This window comes from Lepisosteus platostomus, chromosome 4 (genome assembly GCF_059453375.1).
Source record: "Lepisosteus platostomus isolate fLepPlt1 chromosome 4, fLepPlt1.hap1, whole genome shotgun sequence".
NCBI lineage: Eukaryota > Metazoa > Chordata > Actinopteri > Semionotiformes > Lepisosteidae > Lepisosteus > Lepisosteus platostomus.
The window spans coordinates 4,522,321-4,538,725 of NC_142614.1; the positions used below are offsets into that span (position 1 = coordinate 4,522,321).

A 16,405-nucleotide genomic window follows, 5' to 3' on the forward strand; every position below is an offset into this window, starting at 1 on the left:
TAAGCAATTATTATTATTATTATTATTATTATTATTATTATTATTATTAACATGCTTTAATACACTACTTTCTGATTGAAGCTTTACTGGCATCTGAAACTATGGTCTGGATTCAACCCCAAAGTCTTCCTCCATTTATAAAATTATAAACCCAGCACTGGTAGTTTCCAAAGAGTAGGAGCAAGAGGACTTTGGCAAATGAAAAGCTGTGTTACCTTCGAGGGCGGGGTTAGTAACATGCAGCTGGGCTTTGATTTAATCTCAAGGGCTCAAATCCCTGTTTGGGCAGTTGTGTTTCTTTATTGCCCATAATAAATCAGGTGATATGAGGATATCATGTTGTTTCTTGACAAAAATCAAACTTTGTAAACCTGTGTGGAGAGCTTTTCCCCCAACACTACTGACACTACCATAGGAGAAGAAGCATAGTAGACGCAATGCTAATGTTAATAATAGGAATTTTAACAATGGCCTTATGTATTAGCATTATTATTAATACATGCATTAATACATTAATAACAATATTAACCATGCATATTACTTTTCATTTGAATTGCAAATTGAAACGGACAATGAAAAACTGAAATGGAAATCAGATCCTTATTTAACTTCATTTAACTCAAAGATGATTATCAGTCATCTCAAAGCAGCAGGACCCGTAATCAGTAGAACAGATTTAATGCGAGGAGTTTTGAACAGCAATGTTTTCCATTTGGAGTCAGAAACGAATCACAATCTTATGCAGTGCTTACACAGTGAAAAGTACTTAATACTCAATTACAATCATCTTTTAGTTATTTAATAACTAATAAGTTAGTTATCACAACTCATTCATATAAAACTTCTCAATATAAATATACTTTAAGGACTCTGTAAAGTTATGACAGAATAACATTTCTGTTAAAAAGAGTTTTAAGTTTCAATTAATTAATGTTCAACAATTCATGAAGATCTGGTAATGACTGCCATAAGCATGCATCTTTATTTTGAAATGTTCCTGTCCAATGGCTGCTATATGAATCCCATTTAAAGTTTTATACAACACACCAGCATTTTACTATGGATGGAATGGCATTTCCTAGTGCACAAGTGCCTTTTAAACTTTTTAAGAAGTAGCAGCAATGTCAAAGTTCCTTGACCGGAGTATGCAAAATAGAGTCTCCCAGCAAAGACAGCATTCTCCCATGCAAGAGTACAAATCCATGGAAATTTCACACGTGAGAATCCTCCAGAGTTCTTATTGGCAATCAGATTGCTGGAACAATGGAAGCTTCTCCTCAGATGATTCTATCAGGCAGGGAGAACAATTACATTTGATGATCCTGCCTGGGGAGTCTACTTTGTCTGTCCTGCAGAGTCCCTACAGTGAGTGACAATAGTTTTCTTTCCACTCAATGGCCCCTGTTCTCCTCCTTAACAACAACTCTTCTTACTCTTATCTCCAGTAGCACACACTTAAAAAAAAATAGGGCAGGCTGCTATTGGTCTATCTAATTCTGGCCAAAAGGGCTTTTTTGTTGACAGTTTACGATGGCCAAACTCATTTCCTCAAGCTACAGTGTGCAGAGACAAGGGTGGTGCTCGCTGAGAGGAGGTTGGGGGTGGTGAGGTGGCAGAAATGTCTTTACAGTTGAGATTTGTGACTCCCCATCCTATCACCTGACTAGAACAAAGAACAAATGTGTCATTGCCACCCCCCACCCCAAGCACATTGTCTCTTATACTGCAGAAAGACAGCCTGGTGATGACTGCATCTAGAGCATAAGCATGACATCACAGGTGTCATGGGCTTAGCACAGCACTTACAAAAGACCCCCGGATTTCCACAGCTTCTAAAGTGTTGATGTGAGACAGGGGTCTCCAGACGTGGTCCTGGGGGAGCCCCCGTCCAGTTAGTCTTGTAAATCACCCCAAATCAGGGATCTCCCTTCCTGGCCCTGGAGAACCACATTCCAGTTAGTCTTAACTGGATTTTAAAATTTTAAAAAATTGTCAAGCTATTGCTGAATCAAGCAAGTAATCTGTTCAACTAAAAGAATGCGTGGTCCCTGGGGGCTGAAAAGAATTTAGATTTGAGCCCCATATGTTCTGAAGATTAGTCAATCTAACAAATCACCTTTAACTGAGTAGAATGGAATTGTTGAATAATTTATTAAATTAGTGATGTAATTGTGACCTACAAACCCCACTGGACTGGTGCCCTTCAGTGGAGAGGATGATATAGCAACATATATTTGCTGGAGATGCTTTCCTTGCAAAGAGCCTGGTGAAGAAGTGTATAAAGGACAACCAAACCACAAAAGCCTGGGTAAAGGCATCTACTAAGTAGATAATAAAAAGCACACATTTTGTAAATATTCTGTTTACAACAACAATGTTTTGGATCTCTGTTAACAAGGCTCAAGGCTGTTGGACATGCTTTTTGAGATATCTTGTGCAACCCAGACAAAGAATTGAAAAGTTATAAATGCAATAATTGTCCTTTTAATTCCTCTTTAATAAGATATTTTCTTTTCAGCAAATACAGACATGCTGCTGTGTTTCACTGATGCGGTAACAGCCCCCACGCTATCTGCTCACCAGGATTAAATCTAAAAATAAATAAACTCAATTTAAATCCGGCATTTAGAAAACCGCCAGTACCTCACCCATAAAACGTACGATAGGAAAAGTTTACTTAACAACTTGTGCAAAAGCTGTTTGACCACAGTATCCAGTCCCCACACTTGTGCAAAAGCTCACAAAACACAATGTTTAATTTACACACTGGCAGTATACCATACCCCCATACCATGTGTAAGATAATGTACTGAAAGTATAAACCCTTATCACAGTGACTTGTTACTGTAGCAGATGTTGCCTTCCTGCAATCTATGACATTTTAATATAAGGAACAGCAAATCCAGGACTGAAAGGTCAGGCATGATCCTGCCAGTGTGCTTTTAGAGTTTTTCTGCCTGAAAAGGGTCACAAAAATGTTCTATAGTTTCTCTATCACTGGGAATAACTGTAACAAGAAGACAGAAGAAAGATTAGAAATGAGGAGGGAATGAGTGGACACAGGTGGGAAATAGGAGAGACATGTCTTCATTTTTTAAAGACAACCTCAGGGATCAAGCTCAATAGAAATGGTGAGACGTGCACAATACCAATTTGCTATTATTAAATTGGCTGTTTTTATCCCATTTTTGGCACCAGTATATGCAACTGGGTTTGCTGACATTTCCATGCCTAAGGCTGTCGCAGTAGGGTCCCCAACTAGAACACGACTCAAAGACCCACCAGGCAGGAGTCCAGAATCCTAACCCGATTCCTCGCGACAAAGTGACACCACCTCATGGAAGAGATCTGTGTGACATCACTGTATGAGACCACGACCTGTTAAGTGGGGGGAAAAACTGTCGTATCGCATCGCATATGCTAATCTAGACAAAAGGATAAGACAGGGGAGTGCGCCACCATCTGCGTGCTGTGTATGTTAAAAGTAAGAATGGAGACCAGGGTTAACAGTGTGATAACAACTGTACCTCCACCCCAAGCTCATCAGGCAGTGTGCTGAAAGCTACATGGAGCCAATTAGGGAAATCAAGCATACAAAAGGTGTCAAAAGACGTCTGTGTGCCAGGCCGTTTGGTGCCAAGTTGTCACTTGAAGATAAAGGGTTAGAAACTACATACAAACATACATTGTTCGCTCAGGACATGGGACATTATGGATATGAGCTACTGCTGTACTACAACGCGAGTGGCTCACGTGCTAGGAATTCTAAACTACCTTGCAGTTATAACAGTGATGAAGCTCCTATTTATCATCCAAAGGGACGTTGCCTATTTCTTTACTACTGACACGCAGAAAATCAGATAGAAAGAACACATATACAGTTTAAAAGCACAATTAACTTTTTCCGCGGAAGTATTTCCTGTTTATAGCAAAGCTGAAACACGAGCAGTGCTGCACGAAGTTTTGGCGTCCCATCTTGGGCTCTTTTTTTTAAGCGCTTTGGGAGAAACAGTAGGAAGCTCGCGGGAGGCAAATGGTTTGGCAAAGCCCGGAGTGTTTAATGCAATTATTCAGAGGGAGTCAGGATGAAATAAAATTAAACTTGCGCACTCATCCATCAGATTAACACATTGAACAAGGGAACAGATCAGGAGTTTCAAAAGGACCACTTTTCTGAGGTACCATCAATGCCCCCCCCACACACACACCCATATGGAACTGACATATGGAATTAAAATGAGAGTTAATTTCGCATTGTGGAAAGACAAATAAAACTCAATGCACAATTAACTTCCTCCCTGATCAGCCAGGTCTTTCGCACCACAGAACGAGCCCAGAGGTCCTGCTTCAGTCTGGAGCACTAAGAAGGCTGTGGCTGAAGAGGCTGTTCAGCTCCTTAGCCTGTTTGATTGCAGATTGGCTGCGTTGCTCCTCAACCCCAGAACCTGCCTCTGCTGCCTCCCGGGCTGTGCCAGAGTGTGGCCCAGAAGGTTGTCCCAGGCCCACGGGCTTCTCTGTGAAGGGAAGCTCCTCCGCGATTTCAGCCCCCTCTGCCTCTCTCCCGAATTTGTTTTTACAAATAAATGAAGTTTGTAACGAACGTTCAGAAGAGATGACAACAACCGAGTTCCATCAGACTCCGCTGTCGGTAATTAGCAACCAACTCCTGATATCATTTCCTCTCTTAAAACACTATAAATACGGCAGCGATCCCCTTCTCTCCCTCGCGTATGTTTTCTACATCCCTCCTCCACCCCATCTCCTCCGTCACTCCTCACTCTGCAGGGGGGGTCCCAGCCTCCTCGTCCTCTGGCCCCGAGGTCAGCCCTCAGCCAAGCGGGATCAGCCCAATTTTCACTAAACACCCCGTAATCCTTTCAGTACGCTTAATTGTTGGGAGTTGTTATTCCTAGTGAAAGGTTTGTTCTGTAACTTTTTCAGTCCTTGAAAACATTCTTTTCAGGCGAATAACAGCGGGAAAGCTGAATGGCGCGTGTGGGTGCCCTGGGGTGGCTGTGAGAACACACCATCGTGTCTGCAGCCATAAGTACACTTTACTATCCGTGTGCAATTTCTTGCATGAGGAATTTGTCTTTTCGCAGACCCCAGCTTGCTCTCCATGAGACACACAGACAGGGAGAGAAGCTGGGGGTCAGAGCACAGGGTCGGCCATTTATACAGCACCCCTGGAGCAGCTGGGGTTAAGGGCCTCACTCAGGGGCCCAACTGAGTAGGATTCCTCTGCCGGCCACGGGATTCGAACCGGCAACCTTCCAGCCACAGGCGCAGATCCTCAGCCACAGTCCCACCGCTCCGCCCATAAGAAACAGGTGAAAACCAAACCGCTGCGGGACTTGCTATCTTACACGCCAGCCAAACACCCACGAGTCAACACTCCCCCGACTCCTTCTGGCTGAGCGGCCCCAGTCTCCCACTTTTTCACTACAGCTCTGGGAGTTCTCGCACTGCGGTGCTCCGAGCACTTCAAGGGTAATTAGAAAGTCCATTCCCTCTGGTTTGTTTCTGTTGCTTCCTCTCCCCCGCGGAGGCAGCCAAGGGTGCCGAAAGAAAGTTTAGTCATCGTGTGTTTTTTTCAATTCCTTCATCCCAATCGGTATGATGTAGGCTGGCCTCAGCTGCACTCCACACATTTGGTTTCACTTAAGAGGATCTGATGCTCCAGAATGCAAATTAAGGGACTGTTTTGTCCAAACCTAGCTGGCACAAGTAACTAGTAAAACCTGGAAGGCCACCACCAGGAAAGAGCGCATCGCGTTTCCAAAGCTGTACTTACGAGGGTTACGTGCTCTCTGACAGGCCACAAATCCCCAGCCACGGGCCGGCTCACGCCTGACAGGGCCAACTGCTCTGTTACAAACTGCCGCCCTGAACGAAAAGCCTCCAGCCCCATACTTAACCAGCTGTCTGTTTTTCACGTTCAGCAGGCTCAGACGCTGAGGACGAAGGCACAAAACAAGCGCTACTGATTAGGAATCAGACACACAAGGCCAAGATCAAACGCTTGGATAACTAGGATATCACTTTCTGACCTTTCGAAAGACCTGATTTTAACACTTCCTGGCAGCCTGTGTTGTGATCAAAATGACACTTAATCATGATTACATAAATACACTGTGTATTGGGTGGCACAGCTGGGGGGGTGGCACAGGGAGGATGTAGGGAAACGCTATGTGTGGAGTCTGCATGTTCTCTCAGGGTCAGTGTGGGCTTTTTTCAGTTACTCTGGTTTCACCCCGCCTCCCAGACACGTACTGTAAGTCATAACTGTCCATTCAGTGAGGAAGAAATCGTTCTCTGGGTTGGAAATCCATCTTTGCAGCTCATCTATCTTGGTGCTGAGTGATCAGAATCCGGGATGGATGGCCTGTACAATGCCCAAACAGTTCCTGGTGTGCTGTCTGTGTGGAGTTTGCATGGTCTCTCCGTGTTCACCACGTGCTCCAGATTCCTCCCACAATCCAAAGACATGCTGGTGGGTTCATTGGCTTCAGTAAAACTGGCCCCGTTGTGAGTGTGTGCATTTGTGTCTGTGTACACCCTGTGATAGATTAGCATCCCAGTCAGGATGTATCCCGCCTTGCTCCCTGGGACAGACTCAGGGACACCGTGCCCCTGGATGGGATCAGCACTTACTGAAAGTGAAGAGAAGGGATGTGGATGATTAAAGAATGAGGAAGCAGGAGCGGAGGATCAAACTGTATTGGAGCCTAAGGTAAGGAAAGACGGCTTTGGGAAGTATCCTCACAGTCCATAACGAGGTTATCATGACATCTGTCCTTAAGTGTGAAAGGCACACCTCCAGCCCCCAGAACTCAATTAGGTTTTTTTTTATCCTTGACTCCACAATCAAAAGAAACTTGTCATGACGTAGCTAATGTATAACGTAAACATGCATCTTAGACATGAATTTTAAAAAGGCACTATACCAGACTAATGTTTGGCTTTCACCTCCAGTTCATGTGGTTCTGTGGCTGAGGATCTGCACCTGTGACTGGAAGGTTGCTGGTTCGTATCCCCTTAACCCCAGCTGCTCCAGGGGTGCTGTATAAATGGCGGACCCTGTGCTCTGATCCCCAGCTTCTCTCCCTGTCTGTGTGTCTCATGGAGAGCAAGTTGGGGTAGGTGAAAAAAAATTCCTGATACAAGAAATTGTATATGGCCAATAAAGTGATCTTCTCTTCTCCAGCCTAAGGCAAGATAAAAATCGGATACTTCTGCTTTTTCTGGCAATACGTTAACTTCTGCAGTAATGGAGGGGCAGTAAAAAACAGTAATGAAATCCAGAAAGGGGAGCGCTGACCTATAACCTCGGAAGAAAAGCCTCCACACGAAGCCAAATTATCCAGCCTTAATCAGATCCCGGACTGCCCGCATTTTATTCAAGCACGTAACGAAGAAGTGACGTCGTGTGAGTGATCACCAACCTACAAAAACAGAAGCTTAAGACCTATAAATGCCCGCGATTTATTTGAATTCCCGAGGTTTGGGGATTGCCCGTCGATTGCAAAGTTTAACATTAACAACGCTTTGACGTTAAAGCTACTTTTAAGTGGCTTGAAGTCTACGAACCCGATCACTTCACATACATTTCATTAGAAACCCACAAGTAGCTGCAGTACTATACCAGCATTATCGACGGTGCAGAATACCTTGTAAAGCATACTGAAAATACAAAGTCTATTAGTATTTTATTCGGAGAATACAAACGATAACAGCTGCAATATTTCTCCCCAAGTAACATATTCCGTAAGCCCCGAAAGATACCATTTGCGTTGTTTTCTTAAGAGCGTCGTTTTGCAGGGATCTGTTTACTTCCGCGAAAGCCGCACCGGAGCAAAGCGAGCGTCGTGCCCGAAACGCGAAGAATTCAGAAACCGTGTAAAATCCCGACAGGATGGACCGAGGGGCAGGGAACGCTACGAGGCTTCAAAATCTAAAATACTTATGTAATACTTCTTTCAAGTGTCGGATGGATTTTTTTTTTAATCAAATACACTTTATTTCTCAAAACGCATTTCACAGTAGATACACGTTCTAACAAACGATTAAAGCTAACATCAAATAGACACAACTTCCTAACAGGCGGTGATCGTCCATTATCAGTCCTTGCACGTGGATGATGGGGCCGGATTTGCGCAATGAGAGAGTCCCTACGAGCCCTATCACTTACTTTTGCCCATTCCCCTGTCCCGGATCTGAAAAGGCGGAGCAGCAGCTCAGGTGACAGGGATTTCCACTAGTCTTCACGGATGCGTACTAATCGGCCCCGAGTCCACAAACGAATAGGGTGGAGTTGGACTGCACCACAGTGCGCTATTAGAAAGGGGCCCCCCATTGGTGAAAACGCGCCTGCTTGCGTCGCCCGGAGGTGGAGTCACTATTGAGCGCTCGGCACTATTTATGAAAGATTCCAGAACAGCTGCTGCTAAGTTTTTCTTGGTCAGGGCAGTAAAAGCAGCTGAACTTTCTGACTGACTGTTACTGGGATAAAACTAACGAGCCAGCATGCCCTCCAACTTCCTCACGCCGTTCTTGGAATTGGATGACGAGTTTTGCAAGGTAAGGCGACCGCGGACGGGGCGCTCTGAAGCGGCGGGATATTAAGAGAGCGAACTCTTCCATGCGTCGCATCCAGAGACGTAGTTAACACAGAAGTCTTATTAGATGAGGCAATTTTAGTCTCAGACCTGCACAATGTTTTTTTTTTTAAATGACTCGCTCCATAAAATATGTTTCAAGGGGTATCGGAACATAGGATAATTTTTTTTTCCTTCATGATACCGCGAAATAATAGTTGTTTGAAAAACTTTTCAAACAAATAGTTATTAGAAAAAGTGGCTACGGCAGTGGTAGTGTAGTTGTGTAAAATTGCGATTTGTACCCTTCGGCACGACACTTTAATCATCGCAAGGCTATCGACTTGCCCAAGTGGACACTCTGATGTGGTGACTTGAAAGTTGAAACATTAACAGTCTGTAGTGCGGTCCAACTTTGAGCAGGTGTCTTATCCTGCACTCGCTGAGGTTTCAAACCGCTGTTCCTGATGCATAGTGGCTTTTTTTACCGTTATTAATGCCGCGTTTAAGTCTGGTACCCATGGCATAACTGCCTTTGACACAAGCCTGGTGCGACATTGTCTTGTGCATTTCAACGGGAGTATGTCAGTAATAGCGTGTGATCCATACTGTTATTTTTTTAGTTTTTGTAAGATGTTTAGTAATATTTAAAAGCGTTTCGAGAAGGCTGAGATACAAAACCCCGAAAATAACCGTTTTGTTTTTTCCGCTTTTCTGTAACACTGCCGGTCTTAAACATTAGCCTGACAGATGTGGTTGGATCATTGGTGAATTAAAACAGCGGTCACAACTAGAAATAGATGTGTCCGGTTCAGTATAAACCGTGCAGCAGGTTTGAGCAGTGTTTACTCTCGACATCTTATCGACCTTTTGGGTGCATGTAAGTCTCGTGGCGGCGTTTCCCTATTCAGATCACGCGCAGGTTCTTGTTATGGTAATAGCTTTTTTTTTTCTGCCGAAACACGTGCAGGTTCGCCTCCAGGTTTTCCTTGAGCGAGGGCTCATCTTGGCTCCCATTCCAGTTTCTAATAAAGGAATTTGGTTTTTTCTCTCTTTCTCCCCCCGCCGTCACAGAACTTCCTCAGTCTGGACATGACAGATGGCGTAGCGCCCGGAGCTCAGAAGAGGACTGTGAGCTTTCAGCGCCGGCACTCCATGTCCCCCGTCTCCCTCCCCAACTCCAAGTTCAACAGCGGCAGCGTTGACCAGCTGAGCGAACCGGTGAGCTGGCCCGTGCAGCCCGGCAGCCAGAGCTGGAGCCGGGACCTGCAGCAGCAGTTCCCCAGGTCGTGTCTCAGCCAGATCCCGTTTCGGGTCGACCGCTCGGTCAGCATGATCGAGAGCCAGGTGAGCAACTTCGGGAGCGCCGGGCAGGGGGCTGCGCCGTCTCCCGCAGTCCTGCCGCCGCCTCCCGGGCTGAGCGCCAGCGCGTCTTCGCTGTCGCCTACCAAGTCGCCCGCTTCCACTCCCCCCGTCTCGTCCCGCTACAAGACCGAGCTGTGCCGCACCTACGAAGAGAGCGGGAACTGCAAGTACGGGGCCAAGTGTCAGTTCGCCCACGGGCTGGAGGAGCTGCGAGGCCTGAGCAGGCACCCGAAGTACAAAACGGAACCGTGCCGCACTTTCCACACGATCGGCTTCTGCCCGTACGGTGCCCGCTGTCACTTCATCCACAACGCGGACGAGCAGCGCTCCGCCCAGGCGCCCAGCGGTCCTCAGCCGCCGCGGGGGCGCCCGCAACTGCTGCGCCAAAGCGTCAGCTTCGCCGGCTTCTCGTCCCCGGCGCTCTCCGGCTTCCACAGCGCCCAGGAGCCTCTGACGTTCTCCAGGGCCTCCTCGGTCTCCCCCCCGCCTTCCACTGGAAGCCCCGACCTCCTCTCTCCCATCTTTCCCGAGCCTGGAGCTCTGAAGCACGGCTACCAGTTCGGCGGGGACGCGGGCGGCGACCAGCCGCTCACTCCTCGCTTCTGCGCGGTCAGCGACTCCCCCTGCGCTCACTGCGCTCAGCCTCCTGCCGGCCAGAACAGGCACAGAACTGCCTTCACTTTCCCGGGCTTGCCTTTGCTCCAGAGAAGCGCCTCCGCCGACTCCCTCTCGGACCAGGAGGGCTACACCAGCTCCAGCAGCCTCAGTGGCTCCGAATCTCCCAGCTTCGAGTCCAAACGCCTCCCGATTTTCAGCCGCCTTTCCGTATTGGACGACTAGAGGAGCTTGACCATTTAAAGTGCATATTGCATTTTCTTTGAAGCAGTTTCGCCACTGCTTTGTTTTATACGCGTGACTTTTTTTTTTTATCCAGACACTGTATACTGTTGTATACCCCTTTAGCTACTATGGGTACCGTTAAATTAGCTTTAAACTTTTTTTTAATATTGTCTTTCAGCGAAAGTAACAAGAAAGTTCTGTTTAAGAATTTTCCGTACCCATTTTTGTACTTTTTAATAATGAATGCGATAAAAAAATAACTAACTAGGGCTTGTGTAGAGACTAATACACATTGTAAATGTCTGTTCATGTCACTTACGTGTAGTGGCTTTGTATCCACGTTTAATGTCAAACAAACAACTTCAAAACCGTGGTTTATTCCACACCTGAGCCCTTATAGTTTGTGTTGCCAAAGCTAATTAGACGATCCGAGGTTAATAGAGTTAATGTCTCTGTTTATTCCAAAATGTATGTAAAGTGTAGCCTTTAGTAAAGGCATCTTTAAAGACAGTATTATTGACTAGCCTACCATATTAGTGCTTTCTATTTATTGCTATTTTTTGTCCTAAACAGTATTGCTTGTATTGTTTTCTTACTGTGTGAAAATGTTACTGTTTCTTTTTTTAATGCAATGTTAAATAGAGGCTTTAAAGAGTTCATCTTTGTTTTGGGCTATTTTGTAGCTTTATGGGGAAAAACAGACTTCCTTGAATGTAGGAAACGAGCTCAGGATGTTGACTAAGGAGAGGTTAGGAGCTTCCTCTAAATTGGAGAAAACTAATTTTCAGCTGTAATAGATCTCAAGAAACCATAGATCGAGAGCCAAACTGATTGTTCTTGTTACCCAAACTGCCATTTTTTAGTTTTAGAACTGCTGTTTCCAATTTAACCCATGTTCACGGCAAACAGTCCTTAGAAACTTCTGAAGTAATAAAAGAGTGTCAAAAGTAATTTTCGATGAATTTCAGCAGCTTGCATATGTTCAGAAGCACGGAATGTAAAAAGAAGGTGAATATGCCAATGCATTCTGCAGTACTGGGGGTTACATGGCACTCAGAAGACAAGAGTTGTGAGGCTGTTGTGGTAAACCGGTTCCAAAACAATACAAACTAAGAAGACAAATCCTTTCAGACATGTGAAAATTATGCCATTGGAGAAAATGGATGCTTCCATTTAGTCCCTGAATTGTACTTCTATCCTTCCTTTAAGTTGCTTATAGTTTTGTAAGAAAACAAAATTTTGTATGTATACCTGCATCAGACATTACTTTTTTTTTAGTTTTTGATCTAGTGCAAACTTAGCCAAGAAGGGTATTATACTGTGTAACTCTTGCCTTAACTTCGTGACAGGAAAAAAAAAAAACAACAAGCTTTTGCATTTGTTAACTTAAAACCTATTTATTTTTCATCGTTAAAGCAAAAAAAAAAGTATATATTTTGTCTTTTTTTTTCTTTATAATTTAAAGTTATTGTTTACATTCCATGGCATGGAAATCTTTGTTTTTATCTTAATATATTTGTACATTTTCTTTTTAAAATAAACCTGTTTTATTAAAAAGCATGTCCTGTGTTTGTTTGCTCTGGAATCATAAATCTAATACTATTCAATGCATTACTTAAATGTTATGTAACCAATTAAGGACCAAAGCCAAACTGAGTGATATATTTAAATTAAACTTACTTGATTCCCCATTTATGTCTTACTTAAAAAAAAAAAAGTAGCAGTAATGAAGTGGGCTTTGCTTTTCTAAAATTTCTTACTTTAGGAATCTTTGCAATACTTTATTAAAAAAAAACCCTTCATGGTTTTCTTCTCACAATTTCACACACTGAAGCTGTTCAGCAGTATTATTTTGCAAAGGGAGCCTGTAAACTTAGTCGCTGCAACCCAACTTTGGCATCTCTGATTTTGATACAAGCAAACTGCGTCAGAAACGAACAGAAGCTCCCCATTCTTCTCCTTGGGAGCAACACGCACTCGCAATCTGTTGAGGAATGGGCTAGTTGACAATTACTCTTCTTCTGAGAGAAACAACCACACAAAAAAGGGCAGCAGGGTATGCTTTGCAAGCAGCCTTTTGTGAGACCATTCTCTTCTTTCTTAGTAACATCTGTATGCTAATGCAGGTCATGTAAATGAAGTGGGGATGAGGATGGGACTATGTGCACGATTTGCAAGTCCATTCAGAGGCTAAAGGTCTTGAAAGCAGATTTATTAGTCGCCTGAGCTCAGGGGGGGGAAAATCTGGCTCTTTGAGTTGGGTGTCCAACTGTTTGCTGGGGAGTTTTGATTCCTTTTCACAAAGCATCTGAGCTCTCTCGCTCAGTCGCAGGCTGCCACATAGAGAGCTTTTCAGACCCCAAACCCCCATCTCCAGCCCTGCTCTGGGCCGGTTAGCCAGTCGTCTTACCTTCCCCGGACCAAAAACGAATTTCTCGCCCGCGCCTAACTACGTGACTGAAAAATAAAGCAACGTTTCTGTAGTGTGCCTGGCAGCCAATGCAGAAAGTGAAAAGTGCGACACCCATCTTTAACATGAAAGCGGCATCTTTCATCGATTGTCTTAGGAGGGAGAGGCTGCATGATTAGTGCTAAGAGCAGTTCTGGCAACGGCTACCGATTAGGAGTTTTTAGAGCCACACTTGTAACTTCTGCCTGCTTTGAAATCAAAAGAAAGAAGCTGCAGTGTGCAAGTGACACAACAGTTGCATTCATCAGAGCACAGAGCCTGCCAGGCTCTCTCGCAGTTCTATTCCAAGCCATACAGCAGGGATGGAAACGTTGTTGGCCTGTGAAACCTTTAATGTCACCAACCATGAAACTGGTGCCTTTGATGTTTAGGTGCTACATGCATTTTACACAGGGTTGTATATAATGAGTCATTTAGGTACAGAAAAAAATAGCCATGTGAGAAATGTTCTTGTATCCTGCTTGAGGCTTTTTTCCCCCAAAAAAATGTCTAACACAGTCCAAATAAACATTCTGTAGCAACAGAGGAATTCAGGTCTACTGTACTTTTTTACTTACTGTACTAAGTTGTTGTTTTTTTTAATGGAGGTACATTTCAATGTTAATTAAGTACAGAAGGAACCCAAACCCTCCAAAAAAGACAAAACAGGCATAATTAAATATAGGCCTAACATTTGAAGGGCCAGCTTAAACCTACTGAACCCAACTTTTGGTCCTATCCATTGCACAACTAATAATCAACCAATAAATTAAGGCGGTAAGAGCTTGTGTTTATGCCACTAATCTACAACTACACCCAGAAAAATATACTGTTGCTTTGACCAGCATCTAAGATCATTTCTTAATGATTCACTGTGTAGTTGAAGCTGACTTTCAGAATGTACTGATTAGTTCTCACACTCATGTAATCTGAAACCTACAGTACTGTGTTCAATAAGTGCCACGTGCAAGCCTTTCAAACGGCTCACTTCTGTGATTTTTTTCCCGTGGTTCCGAAAAGTTTTCCCCTGTTCCCTTTCTACACGTGGGTTTTTCCTCATTAAAGTCGGAGTACAGAAAGGACCGAGTGGTTCTACAGGCTGCTTGCCGGTTTAATAGTGATTAAAGTAATTCAAATACATTTAAAAATGCATAACATTTAATTTCAGAGCCATTTCAATGAGGGCATAAAGTAAAGGCTGCAAACAATGCCTTTTAATGAAAAAGATGCTTCAGAGTATTATGCTTAGAAAGCTTATCACTGTTTAAAAATGATTTGCATACTCGAGTTATATTTTTACACCATTGTGCATAGAATTGACTATACCGTTTCCTGTTCTATAATGTTTAACATTGTTGACAAGGTTTGGGCAGAAGAGACACGTGAAAGATATTAAAATAAGACTTTAAAATAACGGTAAATGGCATTCTTTAATGTGTAAGAGCACGGATACAGTTTTCACAACTGTAGCAACAAATTGTATTAAAACCCGTCAGTCGGAGAATATTTGTAACGGTATCTGCTTCCACCTACTGGTTGAAATCACGCACTGCATTCCGTTCAAATCCTGGAGCACAAAATGAGCACAACAGCAATAAATCGGGAAACTTCATAGGGAATAGTACAATTGAGATAACACTACCGTGGTTGAGAATAAAGTGAACTGATGAGCATTGAACTCTGGGCCAATATTTTTAAACAGTCGCTCCTAAATGAAATATAGTTGATGTTTTAAGTTTAAGATGCACTTGTACGTTGACAGCGGAAACTATGTAAATACAATCCCCAGAGTTAACGATTGTTCTTTAAGCCATTTTGACATTAATGATCAATGGCCGTGAGCCACACGTGATGGTCAGCGCTGCTGCCCCACAGCTCCTGGGCTTGATGGCACAGAGAAGGGGTACCTTCCGTGTGGAGTTCGCGTGATGTTTCTCTCCAGACCTCTGGTTTCCTAACGGCCATCAAAGATACGCTGGCTACAGTTAAAGGTAGCATTTCAAACTCTTGCTCGTCAGTCCGCCGGTGTAATTCCAGGTCCAGGGTGAAGTGGTGAAGGTCCCTCAGCTGGTTCCGCGCTCCTAGGACTGGGCGAGCTCTTCACCTTCGGAAAACCCAGCCTGACCGCGTCACAAATGCAGTTTCTGTTGGTGTGTTGATTAATAACAATAAGAAGAAGAATCCCTCGCACTCATATGGCGCTTTTCTGGACACTCCACTCAAAGCGCTTTACAGGTAATGGGGATCACCTGTAGCCCCACCTGGATAATCCGACGGCAGCCATAGAGCACCAGTACTCTCCCCACACACCAGCTCTCAGTGGGGAGGAGAGCAGAGTGATGAAGCCAGTTCAGAGATGGGGATTATTAGGAGGCCATGATGGGTAAGGGCCAGGGGGTTTCAGTGCGCACAAAAATACATATAACGTTTTTTTTTAATTTAATGACGTTTAAATCCATTTGCCAACAGACATGGAAATGTTGTTTGTCTTCAAACTCACCATAAAACCAAAACAAATATTTGACAACAAGAAAGCCCAAATCCTAGTTAGAAAGAACAAAAATCAAGACCGGACGTTTTCTTTGCGATATAGAAGCGCATGCACACCGGTGTTGTACGAAAGCAGTTTTGTTCTTTCTCCGCTTGTGTTGATTTTGGCGCTTTTGAACGAGCCGCCGTCTCGTAGTTCCCGGGCTGCGCAGCCCGCCGCTGCACGGTGCTCTGAAGTGGCGCAACAGCGCGGTCCCCGCGAGTGGCCAAGAGACCACTTTCTCAACTGTACAGCCGGAGCTCCAGTGGCGCAATCGGTTAGCGCGCGGTACTTATACAGCAGTACGAAGCAGAGCAATGCCGAGGTTGTGAGTTCGAGCCTCACCTGGAGCACGAGTTTTTGCGGGGAAACTACCGCTGTTAAAGCAACACCTGTGATGAGAGATAGTAGTCCATAGCAATGCTCCCGTGCACTATCCGTACTTTAGCAGCAAGAACCTGGGTAGTACTCTGCGTTATTTTCTTAACTTTTTTAAGGCCCACGCTGTTTAATTGCTATCTCAAAATGCTTGAACATCTTAAAAGAGTACAACTACAGTTTTGTCCCAACGAGAAAGAGGACAAAATAACAGTGCCCCGTGAGTACAAGCGGTAATTCTGCGTG

At 44.3% G+C, this 16,405-nt stretch overlaps 1 protein-coding gene and 1 non-coding gene across 2 annotated transcripts; both read left to right on the forward strand.

Moving 5' to 3' along the window:
* The first annotated feature begins 8,191 nt into the window (after nt 1-8,191).
* Nucleotides 8,192-12,359, forward strand: LOC148672169 (mRNA decay activator protein ZFP36L1). Its single transcript, XM_088627627.1, has 2 exons — nt 8,192-8,580; nt 9,672-12,359. The coding sequence occupies exons 1-2, from the start codon at nt 8,527-8,529 to the stop codon at nt 10,800-10,802; spliced, it is 1,185 nt and encodes a 394-aa protein (XP_088483753.1). The 5' UTR covers nt 8,192-8,526; the 3' UTR covers nt 10,803-12,359.
* Nucleotides 12,360-16,040: 3,681 nt separating this feature from the next.
* Nucleotides 16,041-16,134, forward strand: trnai-uau (transfer RNA isoleucine (anticodon UAU)). Its single transcript has 2 exons — nt 16,041-16,078; nt 16,099-16,134. It is a non-coding gene; the product is annotated as a tRNA-Ile (tRNA).
* The last annotated feature ends 271 nt before the right edge of the window (nt 16,135-16,405 follow it).